This window comes from Bubalus kerabau, chromosome 1 (genome assembly GCF_029407905.1).
Source record: "Bubalus kerabau isolate K-KA32 ecotype Philippines breed swamp buffalo chromosome 1, PCC_UOA_SB_1v2, whole genome shotgun sequence".
Taxonomy (NCBI): Eukaryota; Metazoa; Chordata; class Mammalia; order Artiodactyla; family Bovidae; genus Bubalus; species Bubalus kerabau.
In genome coordinates, this window is record NC_073624.1 from 63,651,921 (window position 1) to 63,670,778 (window position 18,858).

Here is an 18,858-nt window from a genome sequence, read left to right on the forward strand (position 1 = left end):
CTTCTTTTCCAATCTGAATTCCTTTTATTTCATTTTCTTCTATCATTGCTGTGGCTAAGACTTTCAATTCTATGTTAAAGAGTAGTGGTGAGAGTGGGCACCCTTGTATTGTTCCTGATTTTAGAGAAAATATTTTCAATTGTTTGCCATTGAGGATAATGTTTGCTGTGGGTTTATCGTATATGGATTTTATTATGTTGAGGTATAGTCCTTCTACACCTGCCTTCTGGAGAGTTTAAAAACAAAAAAGAGTAAGTATGATAAAGTGTGTCTCTTTGGTTATAATTTCTCTTGTAGGATCTAGGTTATATTTTCCTCTGGAAACAAAAAAAGAATTCCAGTAATAGTTTATATTTGTAATGTACTTATAGGTTTTTGAAAGCCTGATCTTTAGAATGAATTTCCCCATGTAGGTAAATGTCATTGCCTGGAAGGCATATGTGAAAAAAAAAAAAAAAACCTGCATATAATCTAAGTAGTAAATATTCAGGGTCACTATGGATAGGAAAATCACTTCAGTTCACTTCAGTCGCTCAGTGGTGTCCAACTCTGTGTGAATCCATGAACTACAGCACACCAGGCTTCCTTGTCCATCAGCAACTCTCGGAGCCTAATCAAACTCATGTTCATCACATCGATATTGCCATCCAACCATTTCATCCTCTGTCGTGGCCTTCTCCATGCACTTTCCATCTTTCTCAACATCAAGGTCTTTTCAAATAAGTCAGTTCTTCGCATCAGGTCATCAAAGTATTGGAGTTTCAGCTTCAGCATCAGTCTTTCCAATGAATATTCAGGACTGATTTCTTTTAGGATGGACTGGTTAGATCTCCATGCAGGCCAAGGGACTCTCAAGAGTTTCCTACAACACCACAGTTCAAAAGTTCAATTCTTCGGCGCTCAGCTTTCATTATAGTCCGACTCTCACCTCCATAGATGACTAATGGAAAAACCACAGCCTTGACTAGATGGACCTTTGTTGACAAAGTAATGTCTCTGCTTTTTTAATATGCTGTCTAGGTTGGTCGTAACTTTAATTTCAAGGAGCAAGCATCTTTTAATTTCATGGCTGCAATCACCATCTGCAGTGACTTTGGAGCCCAAAAAGATAAAGTCTCTTACTGTTTCCATTTTTCCCCTATCTATTTGCCATGAAGTGATGGGACTAGATATCATGATCTTAGTTTTCTGAATGTTGAGTTTTTAGCCTCCTTTTTCACTCTCCTCTTTCACTTTGATCAAGAAGCTCTTTAGTTCTTCTTCGCTTTCTACTGTAAGGGTGGTGTCATCTGCATATCTGAGGTTATTGATATTTCTCCCAGCAATCTTGATTCCAGCTTATGCTTCATCCAGCCCAGCATTTCTCATGAGGCACTCTGCATATAACTTACATAAGCAGGATGACAATATACAGCCTTGATGTACTGCTTTCCAGATATGGAACCAGTCTGTTGTTTAATGCCCAGTTCTAACTGTTGCTTCCTGACCTGCATACAGATTTTTCAGGAGACAGGTCAGGTGGTCTGGTATGTCCAACTCTTGAAGATTTTTCCAGTTTGTGGTGATCCACACAGTCAAAAGCTTTGGCACAGTCAATAAAGCAAAAATAGATGTTTTTCTGGAACTCTCTTGCTTTTTTGATGATCCAGCAGATGCTGAAAATTTGATCTCTTGTTCTTCTGCCTTTTCTAGATCCAACTTCAACATCCAGAAGTTCACAGTCCATGTACCGTTGAAGCATGGCTTGGAGAATTTTGAGCATTACTCTGCTAGTGTGTGAGAGGAGTGCAATTGTGCAGTAGTTTGAACTTTCTTGGCATTGCCTTTCTTTGGGACTGGAATGAAAACTGACCTTTTCCAGTCCTTTGGCCACTGCTGAGTTCTCCAGATTTGCTGGCATAGTGAGTGCAGCACTTTCACAGTTTTATCTTTTAGGATTGAAAGAATTCAACTGGAATTCCATCAGCTCCACTAGCTTTGCTTGTAGTGATGCTTCCTAAGGCCCACTTGACTTCACATTCCAGGATGTCTGGCTCTAGGGGAGTGATCACACCATCGTGAGTATCTGGGTCATGAAGATCTTTTTTGAACAGTTCTTCTGTGTATCCTTGCCACCTTTTCTTAATATCATCTGCTTCTGTTAGGTCCATACCATTTATATACTTTATTGTGCTCAACTTGGCATGAAATGTTCCCTTGGTATCTCTAATTTTCTTGAAGAGATCTCTAGTCTTTCCCATTCTGTTGTTGTCCTTTGTTTCTTTGCATTGATCACTGAGGAAGGCTTTCTTATCTCTCCTTGCTATTCTTTGGAACTCTGCATTCAGATGGGTATATCTTTCCTTTTCTCCTTTTCCTTTCACTTCTCTTCTTTTCTCAGCTATTTGTAAGGCTTCCTCAGACAACCATTTTGCCTTTTTGCATTTCTTTTTCTTGGAGATGGTCTTGATCACTGCCTCCTGTATGATGTCACGAACCTCCATCCATAGTTCTTCAGGCACTCTATCAGATGTAATCCCTTGATTCTATTTGTCACTTTCACTGTATAATTGTAAGGGATTTGATCTAGGTAATACCTGAATGGTCTAGTGGTTTTCCCCACTTTCTTCAATTTAAATCAGAATTTGGCAATAAGGAGTTCATGATCTGAGCCACAGTCAGCTCCCAGTCTTGTGTTTGCTGACTGTATAGAGCATCTCCATTTTTGGCTGCAAAGAATATAATTAACTTGATTTTGGTATTGACCATCTGGTGATGTCCCTGTGTGGAGTCTTCTCTTGAGTTGTTGGAAGAGGATATTTGCAGTGACCAGTGCATTCTCTTGGCAAAACTCTGTTAGCCTTTCACATACTTTGTTTTGTACTCCAAAGCCAAATTTGCATTTTACTCCAGGTATCACTTGAGTTCCTACTTTTGCATTCCAATCCTCTATAATGAAGAGGACGGAAAGATATTCAACCTCAAATTAAAAACAGTGTCATTACAGGTTTTCATTTCAAACCTTTGTTTGAAAGATAGAATCATCAGAAATTAAATGCTTACACTATACTGTAAATCTTTTTACTAACTTTTATTATAAAATAAGTTGTAACAGTTTAGAAAAAACAGATATATTCTGATAATTTAATAATACTCAATTATTGAAGGGCTGAGTAAGTTTTCACAATAAAGCACACATCATTTGAAAGATTAAGAGAAAAGATGAAAGGAAGGTATGTGGGGCATAAATATATATGTATATCTATCCCCTCTATATCACAATTCATTATAAATATTTTTTAGTTGTTGAATGAGAGACTAAATTTCCTAAGGTTCTAACTTTCAATTAAACCATAATCCTCAGATAGCAATTTTTCTATAAGAAACACTGGAGCGAAATAAGCTTCAGTAAATGAGCACAATCAATTCTGCCTCAACCTCAGTAAGAAGAGAATGCACTACATTAAACAATAAAGAGAATCAGTGGACAAAATAAACTAGGTTCACAAGGATAAATTAGTTTCTATTAACTGATGTCACAAAATCTGAAGATTTGAAACACTAATTGAATATTAGAAATGTTTTACTCCTTATGACACAGCATCATGTAAGGTAGTTCCTTTACTGAAAGATTCAGAGGACAGCAAAAGCAGTCATCACTGGGTCAGCAAAAGGTAACACATGTATTCAGTAAAATTAAGGCACAAATTCAGAAAAAAGTAGTGGACTGTGTAGCAGTGGGTGGGGGCGGTGAGTAGCAGAGCTAATGCTGACCATAAGAATTAAGAGCACAACATAAAAACAAGAGCTTCCTTGGTGGCTCAGACAGTAAAGAATCCCCTTGCAATGCAGTAGACCTGGGTTTAATCCCTGTGTCAGGAAGATCCCCTGGAAAAGGGAATGGCAATCCACTCCAGTATTCTTGCCTGGAGAATCCCTTGGACAGAGAAGCTGGGTGGGCTACAGTCCATAGACTCCCAAAGAGTTGGAAACGACTGAGCAACTAAGCACACAACCTAAAACGAGAAAATAAAAAATATTTATGGAACAAAGACCTCAAATTTTGCTCTAGAGTCTCTCTTATACTAACAGTATTGTTTGAAAAAGACCCAAAGTTTCAAGAAAAGATGTGAAATCAAAGTTGAAATTCTGTGATTTATTTTTTGAATAGAGCGTTCTTGAGAGTGAAAAACAGTATTATTAACCATAAAATTACACTTCCTCAACAATTTAGTCACTTGGGAAAATCCTAAGCTCAGGATAGACACAAAATGTAAATATGTGTACAGATATAATCATATATGGGCTTCCCTGATAGCTCAGTTGATAAAATGCCAACAAATTTGGAAAACTCAGCAGTGGCCACAGGACTGGAAAAGGTCAGTTTTCATTCCAATCCCAAAGAGAGGTAATGCCAAAGATTACTCAAACTACCACACAGTTGCACTCCTCTCACACACTAGCAAAGTAATGCTCAAAATTCTCCAAGCCAGACTTCAACAGTACATGAACTATGAAATTCCAGATGTTCAAGCTGTATTAGCAGAGGAACCAGAGATCAAATTGTCAACATCCGTTGAATCATCGAAAAAGCAAGAGTTCTAGAAAAGCATCTACTTCTGCTTTATTGACTATGCCAAAGCCTTTGACTGTGTGGATCACCACACGCTGTGGGAAATTCTTCAAGAGATGGGAATACCAGATCACCTGACCTGCCTCTTGAGAAATCTATATGCAGGTCAGGAAGCAACGTTAAAACTGGACATGTAACAGCAGAATTGTCCCAAATCGGGAAAGGAGTACATCAAGGCTGTATATTGTCACCTTGCTTATTTAACTTATATGAAGATTACATGATGAGAAATGCTAGGCTGGGTGAAGCATAAGCTGGAATCAATATGGCCAGGAGAAATATCAATAACCTAAGATATGCAGATGACACCAACCTTACAGTAGAAAGTAAAGAAGAACTAAAGAGCTTCTTGATGAAAGTGAAAGGGAAGAGTGCACTGGGATGACCCAGAGGGATGGTATGGGGAGGGAGGAGAGAGGGGGGTTCAGGATGGGGAACACATGTATACCTGTGGTGGATTCATTTTGATATATGCCAAAACCAATACAATATTGTAAAGCTAAAAAATAAAATAAAATTAAAAAAATACTCAACATTCAGAAAACTAAGATCATGACATCTGGTCCCATCACTTCATGGCAAATAGATGGGTAAAAAATGGAAACAGTGAGAGACTTTATTTTTGTGGGCTCTAAAATCACTGCAGATGGTGACTGCAGCCATGAAATTAAAAGACGCTTGCTCCTTGAAATTAAAGTTATGACCAACCTAGACAGCATATTAAAAAGCAGAGACGTTACTTTGTCAACAAAGGTCTGTCTAGTCAAGGCTATGGTTTCCAGTAGTCATGTATGGAGGTGAAAGTTGGACTATAAAGAAAGCTGAGCACAGAAGAATTGATGCTTTTGAACTGTGGTGTTGTAGGAAACGAGAGTCCCTTGGCCTGCACGGAGATCCAACCAGTCCATCCTAAAGGAAATCAGTCCTGAATATTCATTAGAAGGATTGATGCTGAAGCTGAAACTCCAATACTTTGGCCATCTGATGCGAAGAACTGACTCATTTTAAAAGACCTTGATGCTGGGAAAGATTGAGGGCACGAGGAGAGGATGAGATTGTTAGATGGCATCACTCACTTAGTGGACATTAGTTTAAGTAAACTCTGGTAATTGGTGGGACAGGGAGGCCTGGCATGCTGTAGTTCATTGGGTCGCAAAGAGCTGGACACGGCTGAGAGACTGAACTGATAATCATATATACGTGTGTGTGTGTGTGTGTGTGTGTATATATATGTTGAAGTAAAAAAGCTTGAATACATGAAAATTTAAATCAACTAATGTAGACTATAATCTATAAGCAAGTTTCTCTGAATTTCACATACAGATTGGAGAGAAGTCAGAAGTCAGTGATGAGAAACGGTACAGTAACAACATTCATTCTGCTGGGACTGACTGACAACCCTAAGCTGCAGGTTCTGATTTTTATCTTTTTATTTCTCACCTACACACTGAGTTTAACTGGAAACCTAACCATCATCACACTCACATTTGTGGATTCCCACCTGAAAACGCCAATGTACTTTTTCTTAAAAAATTTCTCCTTCTTGGAGATCTCCTTCACATCTTCTTGTATCCCCAGATACCTGTATAGCATAGCCACAGGTGACAGGGTCATTACCTATAATGCTTGTGTCATTCAAGTATTTTTTACAGATCTCTGTGGAGTAACAGAATTTTTTCTGCTGGCTGCCATGTCTTATGACCGCTATGTGGCCATCTGTAAGCCCTTGCACTACGTGACTGTCATAAGTAGCAGAGTCTGCAGGACTCTCATCGTCTCTTGCTGGATGGCTGGTTTGTGTGTATTAATCCCACCACTTAGCCTGGGTTTAAATCTAAAATTTTGTGACTCTAACAAGGTTGATCATTTTGGCTGTGATGCACTTCCTTTAGTGAAAATCTCATGCTCAGACACATGGCTGATGGAACAGACGGTTATAATCTGTGCTGTGCTGACCCTAAATATGACTCTTACTTGTGTAGTTCTGTCATATGCTTGCATCATCAAGACAATATTTAAATTTCCTTCTACTCAGCAAAGGAAAAAGGCCTTTTCAACCTGTTCTTCTCACATGATTGTGGTTTCCATCACCTATGGCACATGCATTTTCATTTACATAAATCCTATGGCAAAGGAAGAAGTGACCATTAATAAAGTGGTTTCACTAATCATTTCATCTATTTCACCTACATTGAACCCATTTATTTATACTTTGAGAAACAATCAAGTTAAGAACGCCTTTAAGGACTCAATCAAAAGAATTGCCTTGTTCCTAAGTGAAAAAAAAAAATTTTAGATATTATCTTAAAAACAAGAATAAATATCAAAAAGCCTTTTATATCTGAATATTTTAAGCTTTTGAATTTTGAAGTTTGAATCTTTATGAATATTCTGAAGTGTCTTTCTAATAATATATGCTTGTCATATTAATTTTCTGAACACTTCTTAAATGTAGCTTCCATTGAAACCTGCTCAAGACGTTTGTACTCTCATTATTCAAATCAATATATGATGGTGTGCATGCAAAATTCTTCACAATTTTTCTTTTGGGAAGACATTAACTTCATAATATTGTTTATCATATAATAAAATTCACTACAAGGGAAATTATAGGATGTACATTTTTGAACTCTTCTCAAATATGTACAATAATGATTTCTAAGCACATGTAATGAGTGATTTTATGTAAATATTTTAAATGAATGAATAACCACATAATTCAAAATACATGAAAAAGCTATCAGCATTTCTTAATACTGAGAAAATAGAGGAAAATACATACTACTATTAGGACAGACAGAAATGCTAGATAAAATTAAGCAAATATTCTTTTGAATCCACATCTATACAATCATAGTAAAGTTGTACATAGAAGATTTCAGAAATAATAATTCAAAGAAAAGCAGAGCAATCATTTATAAAAGGACATGGGTGCACAGGATAGTACAGACAGGTTTATGGGAGCATTGTGTTACACATTACTTAAGTTGAAACAACAGACTGGTTCCAAATAGGAAAAGGAGTACGTCAAGGCTGTATATTGTCACCCTGCTTATTTAACTTATATACAGAGTACACCATAAGAAACGCTGTGCTGGATAAAGTACAAGCTGGAATCAAGATTGCAGGGCTGCTGCTGCTAAGTCGCTTCAGGCGCATCTGACTCTATGTGACCCCAGAGACAGCAGCCCACCAGGCTCCCCTGTCCCTGGGATTCTCCAGGCAAAACACTGGAGTGGGTTGCCACTTCCTTTTCCAAAGCATGAAAGTGAAAAGTGAAAGTGAAGTTGCTCAGTTGTGTCCTACTCTTAGCAACCCCACGGACTGAAGTCCACCAGGCTCCTCCATCCATGGGATTTTCCAGGCAAGAGTACTGGAGTGGGGTGCCATTGCCTTCTCAGAGATTGCCTGGAGAAATATCAATCACCTCAGATATGCAGATGATACCACCCTTATGGTAGAAAGTGAAGAAGAACTAAAGAACCTCTTGATGAAAGTGAAAGAAGAGAGTGAAAAAGTTGGCTTAAAGCTCAACATTCAGAAAACTAAGATCATGGCATCTGGTCCCATCACTTCATGGCAAACAGTGGAAACAGTGGCTGATTTTATTTTTGGGCTCCAAAATCACTGAGGATGGTGACTGCAGCCATGAAATTAAAAGACTCTTACTCCTTGGAAGGAAAGTTATGACCAACCTAGACAGCATATTGAAAAGCAGAGACATGACTTTGCCAACAAAGGTCCATCTAGTCAAGGCTATGGTTTTTCCAGTAGTTATGTATGGATGTGAGAGTTGGAATATGAAGAAAGCTGAGCGCCGAAGAATTGATGCTTTTGAACTGTGGTGTTGGAGAAGACTCTTGAGAGTCCCCTGGACTGCAAGGAGATCCAACCACTCCATCCTAAAGGAGATCAGTCCTGAGTGTTCATTGAAAGGACTGATGTTGAAGCTGAAGCTGCAAGACTTTGGCCACATGATGAGAAGAGCTGACTCATTTGAAAACACCCTGATGCTGGGAAAGATTGAGGGCAGGAGGAGAAGGTGATGACAGAGGATGAGATGATTGGATGGCATCACTGACTTGATGGACATGAGTTTGGGCAAACTCTGAGAGTTAGTGATGGACAGGGAGGCCTGGCATGCTGCAGTTCATGAGATCGTGAAGAGTCGGACATGACTGAGCAACTGAACTGAAGTTTGAAGTCTCAGGATTAATATAGTGAGATAACTTGGTGACCATTTTCATTACATTTGATGAAAATCTGAGTTGGAATATCATGCCCATTTTAGGAATATTACCATTTTTTCTGATAAATATTGTCTGCTGCTTATTGAGCTGTGAGTCAAAGGAATAACGTTCCCCAGTGTATTTGATAGCTTGTGCCAATATCTAAAACAAGTCAAGCTTTTATAATCCAATTTCTATTATAATCTAAATTATAAAGAATTGAAAATTTCACAAATATAATTCTTTAGGCATTGTTTACATCAATTTAACTGATTGATTTCTGCAATAAAAAGCAGGCATGTTATCACAAATTATTTGAAACTGGAAAATCTGTAGTCAAAAGGAATTTTATTATCTTAAATATATTCATTACTTACAAAAATTTAAGCTAGCCCCAAAGAGAGTAACTTATATATATTCTAATAAATTTGAAAAAGGAAAAATTAATAATAGTAAATGGAAAATGAAATTTACTATGGAGAGAAAGTGAAAGTAATTAAATAAGGGAAAGAAATTCAAAACCCAGTTCTTTAAAAAGATCAGTAGCATAGATAAACCCTGATCCAACAAATATGATGAGAAAATACAGAAATTCTCTATATTTTATCAGAAGATCTTGGCATGCAAAAGCATAAGAAAACAAAATAATTAGCATTAGTGTGGAAAAGAATAAATAAAAGTATTAAATTCAATTGATTTTAAAGTCTTATTCATATTTTGCCTTTCTGAAATGTATTTATCATACAATGAATAGTGTCTGTCTTTGTTCATAGTTTAATTGGCAATATTTTCTTTTCAATAGTGACATACAGTATAATTGTTTGTCTTAAAGTTGATGATGGCTTAAAATTGATAAAATTTAACATATCTTTCTTTTTCCCCTGAGGATATTCTTACATATCCAGAAAACTCAAGAAACTCTAATAGGAATGTAGGGATTTTAATAAGGGAAAATGGTGGTCTATCTGAAAAAAAATGGAAATTATTTAAAAATTGGTAGATGATCATAGCAACAAGCAATAGGAAATCAATGAGCAAATATTATTTTACTTAAAATAGTCATAAAATTTTAATACCAGCAGAATAAATTTAGCACAAAAGTTCAGTGGACATATAAACAAAGCATAGAATCTCTTAAAACAGTATAAAATAAAATTAAAACCAAAGAAAAGCCATCAATATTCTTGGTTGAAAAATTTAATGTGAGCATGTGTGTGTGTATAAGTATAGATTATTCATTGTAGAAATGTTGATTTATTTATATGTAGTCAGTAAGCAAGTAGAATGTTAAAGGAAGACAGATTTTAATGCAGACTATCTGAAGCAGAAACTAAGTGATGCAGTCAGAAATAATAATGTGTAGAATAAGACAAAGGAAAAAATTAAAATGAATCACTGATTATACAATTGTATATATGTGAAGTTTTGAGCTTGTGTAAATATATATAAACTCAAATATATGTAAACATGTTTGGGTATAAATAATCTTTTTTTTTCAAATATATTTCCATCTACAAAATAATAGACTATCAAACGTCTATTCCCAAGTGAAAAAAAAAAATTGCATTTTATTTTGTTAACACTAGTTCACTAAAAATAAGCAAAAACAAACAAAAAAAAGGCAAAAGAGAAAACCCCTTGAACCTGTAAATGTTGCATGGTATACAACAGATTATTATTCAGCCATAGAAAAAGAGGAAATCATAGCACTGGCAGCAACATACATGGATCTTGAGAGACTTATGCTAAGTGAAATAAGTCAGACAGTGAAAGATAAATACTGTACAATCTCACTTATATATGAAATCTAAGAAAAAGAAAGGAAACAAACAACAAGTAAAACCTCAAAGAAAAAGATTAAATTTGTGATTACCAGAGGTAGAAGAGAAGGGGGAACTGGATGAAAATGGACAAAAAGTACAAACATCCATTATAAGATCAGCAGGTACTGGTGATGAATGTAGAATGGATCTTGAGAGACTTATGCTAAGTGAAACAAGTCAGACAGTGAAAGATAAATACTGTATAATGACTATGGTTAACCCTGCTGTATGGTATGTTTGAATCTTATTAATAGTGTAAATTCTATGAGTTCTCATCACAACGAAAAGATATTTCTTTTATCTTTCTTTAATTTCATATCTATATAAGATGATGGATGATCACTAAACTTATTGTGGTAATCATTTCACAATATATGTAACTCGAGTCATGCTGAACACTAACATCATTAGCCATTAAGGACATGAAAATCAAAACCCCAACAGATGCCATTTCATGTCCACAACGATAGCTAAAGCAAAACTTGCCAATTTTTCATAATATTGTACAGCAAATTTGGAATTAAATTTTGCAGTTCTTCAAAGATTAAGTGTTCCCCAAAGATTAAGTTAGTTTCTCTGCCTTGTCTGACTCGGACACCTCATGGACTGCAACCTGCCAGGCCTCTCAGCCCATCAACTTTCCAGGCAAGTATACTGGAGTTGGTAGCCATGCCATACTCCAGGGTAACCTGGCAAAATGACCTAGCAATTCTACTATTTGGTACATACCTAAAAGGACTGAAAATATGCATACATACAAAAAACTTGAACTCAAATATTCGTACTAACATTATTCATAATAGTATCCAGAAAGTGAAAGAACCCAAAGACCTTTCACTGGATGAACAGAGAAAATGTTCATCACTTTATCAATGTCTCATTATAATTATACCTCATGATAAATTAATATCTCATCAATACAATGAGATATTATTTGTCCAAAAAAAATAAAGAATGCTACATCATGAATGAACCTTGAAAGCATTATGCTAGGAAAAAGTGCCAGTCACATAAGGTCATATATCCTATTATTTTATTTATACAAAAGGTTCAGAATTGACAATTTTACAGAGACAGAAAATAGATTATTGGTTGCCAGCAACCAGAAGTAGAGGGGAATGAAAGTGACTGCTAACGGTTTTCTTTTAGGTTTAATATAAAAAAAAAATTAGGTAATGATGAGAAAACAGAATATTATTAATATTCTCAACTCACAAAATTGCATACTTTAAAATAATAAATTTTACATTATTCACCTTTTAAAATAAATATTTAATTTTAAAAATGAGTTAAGTTACATGAAATAACAAGGATGGATTTCAAAATATTTTATAAGTGAAAGATGCCAGACTCAGAAATATACATACTGCCTAATTTAACCATATAAAACTCTTGAAAACACAGTAGACTCTTTATAAACTGAATCTATAATGACAAAAATACATGAATGTCTGCCTGAGATAAGAGCTATGGTGAATGAGAATGAAAATATAAAAGAGAAAATTTTTTCAGAGATGGAAATGCTCTGACTTTAATGTGGTTCTGATTATAGAGGTATATGTGTGTGTGTGTGCATGCTCAGTCCTGTCTGACTCTTTGCCACCCCATGAACTGTGGCTGCCAGGTTCCTCTGTCCATGGAATTTTCCAGGCAAGAAAAGTGGAGTGGGTTGTCATTTCCTTCTCTGGGGGATCTTCCCGACTCAGGGATCAAACCCTCATCTCCTGCATTGGCAGGCGATTCTTTACCACTGAGCCACCTGGGAAACTCTACATGATAGCAATTAATTTCTTTTTAAGGTTAAAGCCTTACTGTTTTCCTACCACTCTTTTTAAGATATTCCAAAACCTGTCTCTCTAAAGGCTGTGTCCCCAAGTTACCGCATAATCTGATTTTTATCCCCAAAGTTCATTACACATATGACACATTAGTGATTTTTGAACCTGATAACCAAGGACTCTCTTGTTCATAAGTTACATTTTTACAGATTTGGCAAATAAACATTGAGCTTGAACTTAGTAAAACCTCTCTCTGAGCATAGATACTTCAGGACATTAACCCTTCCAAAATTACTGGAGGTTCCTTTGTACTAGCTTTTTCTTTTTAGTGATGGAGATAGAAACATTTTCTGGGTTTATAAAAGTGGATCTATCTTGAGGAAGTTTATCCAACTGATTGAAAATAGAAACTCGAATTATTCAAGACTTCAGTAACTGTGGGCAGGGATTCAATCACCAGTGGGCAGAAACTCACATGCAAGTTTTCAACATTAAATTCATTTTTATTTTCAAATGTGTAGCTATAAGAATAATTGTATTGAAATAACACTTTAACGAAGGCTATAATTATTTGCTAGGAGCATGAATATGATGTATTCTTTTTTCAGTCATGTCCTTTTTTGGTGAGATTGGGTGATTTTTTCCTCTGGGAGTGGATTTTTCTCTAACTGTATAAAGCTAAGAGATATGAATTTTAATTTGTATATAATGAAATGTTAATATTAGAATGTATTATTCTTGGATAGTTCATATTCAGTGATGTAATTTTTTTCAACAATAAGTAGAAAGCTATGTATAGTTAGTATAGAAGCAATCTCCCCAAAAGCAACAAAAAAGAATTTCACAACTTGGCTCACATTGTACCATCTTATAATATATCAAACTTTTTAAATCTCTTCAAAATAATATAAATATCAATCAGTCAGTAATAATGCAGACAATAATATTACTCTGCCCTCTCACTGTAATATGAGACTTCCCTTGGAAATACAGTTTCAATAACTGGAAAAACTGAACACTACTCAAAGTCAGTTGGTCTGCATTGCTGCAGCTGCTAAGTCACTTCAGTCGTGTCCGACTCTGTGCGACCCCGGAGACGGCAGCCCACCAGGCACCCCTGTCCCTGGGATTCTCCAGGCAAGAACACTGGAGTGGGTTGCCATTTCCTTCTGCAATGCACCAAAGTGAAAAGTGAAAGTGAAGTCGCGCAGTCGTGTCGGACTCCTAGCGACCCCATGGACTGCAGCCTACCAGGCTCCTCCATCCATGGGATTTTCCAGGCAAGAGGTACTGGAGTGGGGTGCCATTGCCTTCTCCGGGTCTGTATTGGTTGCCACAAATAAACAAAGGTCCCTGTATATTGAAAAGGAACAGAGTCAGTGAGGAAGCTGGAGGGAATGTTATAAAGTAGAATAGTAAAACTGTTCACATAAAAAATGAATTGGAGACTACAACACAAATTACAGGAAAATTTCCTTTGGGGAAACATTGATTCAATGTTTAAAATACCTGAAAAACAGCTCTAGCATTTAGTTTCTGTTGGCTGTGGAAAAAATCTGTAGACAATGTATTGCTATCAATTTAGAAGGACAAAGTACCTGGCTTCTGGCTTTAATATCCTACCAAGAGATTCACTGGGAAAGCAAAAGCAATTTCAGTGAACATACAACTATTCTTCTTGAACATACAACTATTTCTCAGGTGGAAATTTTAATTTAATTCTGTGGCCATTAGAATTGTTTTAGGCACTGGTTGTATATGGAACTACATTATTATAGAAGCTATTCTGGTTTAAAATCAAAATAATGTACTTTCTCAAGATAGTGCAGATCTTTCTCAACTTATTGCAGAGTTATGTAAAACCCATCATAAACTGAAACTATCATAAGTTAAAAATTCATTTAATACACAACCTACAGAACTCCATTGTTTAGCCTAGCCTACTTTAAACAGGCTCAGAACACTTACATTCACCCACAGTTGAGAAAAATCATCTAATACAGAGTCTGTTTCATAATTGTGTTGACATCTCAAGTAATTTATTGACTACTGTACTGAAAGTGAAAAGAGAATGATTGTATGGGTGGAGAATGATTCTAAATGTACAGATTGTTTACCCCAGGACTGGGGAGTAGGGCTGATTTGGTATTGCAGCTCCCACTGCCCAGCATCATGAGAGAGTACTGCACCCCATATCACTAGCCTGTGGAATATCAAAATTTCAAAGAACATTTTCATTGACTGTACCATCATGAAGTTAAAAACTCGTAAGTGGAGCCTTTCTATATAAGGGACTGTCTGTACCAAAATAGGAGGGAAAATTACTTGCTTTGAATGACACCCACCATTATATCAGAGTTTCATGAAGTTTCAAGAAGATAGGCATTGACTAAAAACTAATGGCCAATTATTTGCACCACAAGTGGAAGTGGGGCTTGAAGAACAGAGATAAATGAATAAATAGTATAATGAAAAACTATTCAGGACAGATAATGCATGTAAAGTGATTAGTTCAATACTTGTCCACACCTACTAGCTTAATTACAAGAAACCAAGGAAACAAAGAGGAGGGAAATGTGGAAATTTTTGTTCAAGGTACATTTGATTCAGATCAGATCAGATCAGTTGCTCAGTCGTGTCCGACTCTTTACAACCCCATGAATTGCAGCACCCCACGCCTCCTTGTCCATCACCAACTCCAGGAGTTCACCCAGACTCAGGTTCTCAAGTCAGTGATGCCACAAGCCATCTCATCCTATGTCATCCCCGTCTCCTCTTGCCCCCAATCCCTCCCAGCATCAGAGTCTTTTCCAATGAGTCAACTCTTCGCACAAGGTGGCCAAAGTACTGGAGTTTGAGCTTTAGCATCATTCCTTCCAAAGAAATCCCAGGGCTGATCTCCTTCAGAATGGACTGGTTGGATCTCCTTGCAGTCCAAGGGACTCTCAAGAGTCTTCTCTAACACCACAGTTCAAAAGCATCAATTCTCCAGTGCTCAGCCTTCTTCACAGACCAACTCTCACATCCATACATGACCACAGAAAAAACCATAGCCTTGACTAGATGAACCTTTGTTGGCAAAGTAATGTCTTTGCTTTTGAATATGCTATCTAGGTTGGTCATAACTTTCCTTCCAAGGAGTAAGCATCTTTTAATTTCATGGCTGCAATCACCATCTGCAGTGATTTTGGAGCCCCCAAAAATAAAGTCTAACACTGTTTCCACTGTTTCCCCATCTATTTCCCATGAAGTGATGGGACCGGATGCCATGATCTTCATTCTCTGAATGTTGAGATTTAAGCCAACTTTTTCACTCTCCACTTTCACTTTCATCAAGATGCTTTTGAGTTCCTCTTCACTTTCTGCCATAAGGGTGGTGTCATCTGCACATCTGAGGTTATTGAGATTTCTCCTGGCAATCTTGATTCCAGCTTGTGTTTCTTCCAGTCCAGCGTTTCTCATGATGTGCTCTGCATGTAAGTTAAATAAACAGGGTGACAATATACAGCCTTGACGTACTCCTTTTCCAATTTGGAACCAGCCCGTTGTTCCATGTCCAGTTCTAACTGTTGCTTCCAGACCTGCATACAAAATTCTCAAGAGGCAGATCAGGTGGTCTGGTATTCCCATCTCTTTCAGAATTTTCCACAGTTTATTGTGATCCACACAGTCAAAGGCTTTGGCATAGTCAATAAAGCAGAAATAGATGCTTTTCTGGAACTCTCTTGCTTTTTCTATGATCCAGTGGATGTTGGCAACTTGATCTTTGGTTCCTTTGTCTTTTCTAAAACCAGCTTGAACATCTGGAAGCTCACGGTTCACGTATTGCTGAAGCCTGGCTTGGAGAATTTTGAGCATTACTTTACTAACATGTGAGATGAGTGCAATTGTGCGGTAGTTTGAACATTCTTTGGCATTGCCTTTCTTTAGGATTGGAATGAAAACTGCCCTTTTCCAGTCCTGTGGCCACTGCTGAGTTTTCCAAATTTGCTGTCATATTGAGTGCAGCACTTTCACAGCATCATCTTTCAGGATTTGAAACAGCTCAACTGGAATTCCATCACCTCCACTAGCTTTGTTCGTAGTGATGCTTTCTAAGGCCCACTTGACTTCACATTCCAGGTGTCTGGCTCTAGGTCAGTGATCACACCATCATGATTATCTGGGTCATGAAGATCTTTTTTGTACAGTTCTTCTGTGTATTCTTGCCATCTCTTCTTAATATCTTCTGCTTCTGCTAGGTCCATACCATTTCTGTCCTTTATCGAGCCCATCTTTGCATGAAATGTTCCTTTGGTATCCCTGATTTTCTTGAAGAGATCTCTATTCTTTCCCATTCTGTTGTTTTCCTCTATTTCTTTGCATTGATCGCTGGTGATTGAAGCAAGGTCCGATGCTGTAAAGAGCAATATTGCATAGGAACCTGAAATGTCAGGTCCATGAATCAAGGCAAATTGGAAGTGGTCAAACAAGAGATGGCAAGAGTGAATGTTGACATTCTAGGAATCAGCGAACTCAAATGGACTTAAATGGGTGAATTTAACTCAGATGACCATTATATCTACTACTGTGGGCAGGAATCCCTCAGAGGAAATGGAGTAGCCAAAATGGTCAACAAAAGAGTCTGAAATACAATTCTTGGATGCAATCTCAAAAACGATAGAATGATCTCTGTTGGTTTCCAGGGCAAACCATTCAATATCACAGTAATCCAAGCCTATGCCCCAACCAGTAATGCTGACGAAGCTGAAGTTGAATGGTTCAATGAAGACCTACAAGACCTTTTAGAACTAACACCCAAAAAAGATGTCCTTTTCATTATAGGGGACTGGAATGCAAAAGTAGGAAGTCAAGAAGCACCTGGAGTGACAGGCAAATTTGGCCTTGGAATACAGAATGAAGCAGGGCAAAGACTAATAGAGTTTTGCCAAGAAAATGCACTGGTCATAACAAGCACCCTCTTCCAACAACACAAGAGAAGACTCTATAAATGGACATCACCAGATGGTCAACACCGAAATCAGATTGATCATATTATTTGCAACCAAAGATGGAGAAGTCTATACAGTCATCAAAAACAAGACCAGGAGCTGACTGTAGCTCAGAGCATGAACTCCTTATTGCCAAATTCAGACTTAAATTGAATAAAGTAGGGAAAACCACTAGACCATTTAGGTATGACCTAAATGAAATCCCTTATGATTATACAGTGGAAGTGAGAAATAGATTTAAGGGCCTAGATCTGATAGATAGAGTGCCTGATGAACTATGGAATGAGGTTCGTGACATTGTACAGGAGATAGGGATCAAGACCATCCCCATGAAAAAGAAATGCAAAAAAAAAAAAAAAAGTGCATTTGATTACATGCCTGAAATTCTGAAAAGCAATTGTTTTCTGGAAATTAAGTAATTAGAAGTTCAAAAATATATCCACCAAGTGAACATGTTATGTTACAGAAATGAAGAGAAGAGACTGAAAATATAAACACAGTAGAGATGATCAAGAAGACAAAGACCCAGAAAACAGAAACAAAAGGGTAGCAAGCAAACAATGTGTGTAATAATAAGGCAAGTTATGAGAAAATATTATGAATAATGTGCAGTCAAAACTACACATTTCTTAGAGAAGTCTGCTGCTATTTAATACCCTCCCCCAAAAAGAGTCTTTGATACACTTTGTGAAACATTGTTTCATTAGAATGATGAGGGCAAAAGTGTGATTAAAATATGGTGAATGAATGGATGGTGAAAAAAAAAGAAAAATCACTGTGAATAAGGACACTGAAATAGTGATAATATGTTTATTAGTCATTATGAGTTAGTAGGTTCTAAAAGTTTCAAATGTATACAAACTTAATATTTAGCATATAAAGGATACTACTCTTATTTCCATGACAAACTGAATCATATGAGTAAACAGTGGTTGGGGAATGTAACTAGTATTCGAAATCTGATATTTTTATAATAAATGACATTTATATCAAGATGTTGAAATGTTTAAATCCTAATTTAACAGGTTAGAAGTTAAAACAATTGTGATAATGTCATAAAATCCTGTGAATGCCACATCTAAAGTACTTTAACAAATTTCTGACCAAAATATTGCCTATATTCTGCACAATAATAACAACAATTACAAGTTTTAGACAAAAAGTCATGAGAGGGACAGGCGAAGAAGTGAATGAGGAGAAAATTATTTAGAGAATAAAATACTAGTTTTAAAACATGCATTAATGCTAGTATCAAATCTCAAGCAGTGGATAAGGAAAGCCTGTATAATAAGACTCAAACTAATTTGGCTCTTTAATGATTTTTTTTAATTTAATGATTTTTAATTTAATTTAATGATTTTTAATTTCACTTTAATGATAACCAAGCTACAAAAATAACTAGTAAAGCACTTGAGAAGTTTAAGA

General features: G+C 36.5%; 1 protein-coding gene across 1 annotated transcript; it reads left to right on the forward strand.

Annotated features, from left to right (window-relative positions):
* Window positions 1–5,960: 5,960 nt before the first annotated feature.
* Window positions 5,961–6,908, forward strand: LOC129646536 (olfactory receptor 6C2-like). The gene has a single exon (XM_055572914.1). It carries the CDS (start codon window positions 5,961–5,963, stop codon window positions 6,906–6,908), a length of 948 nt encoding a protein of 315 aa, XP_055428889.1.
* The last annotated feature ends 11,950 nt before the right edge of the window (window positions 6,909–18,858 follow it).

Bases quoted from the DNA above. Each gene is read 5' to 3' on its own strand.
- LOC129646536 (XM_055572914.1), top strand. From the start codon at position 5,961: ATGAGAAACGGTACAGTAACAACATTCATTCTGCTGGGACTGACTGAC.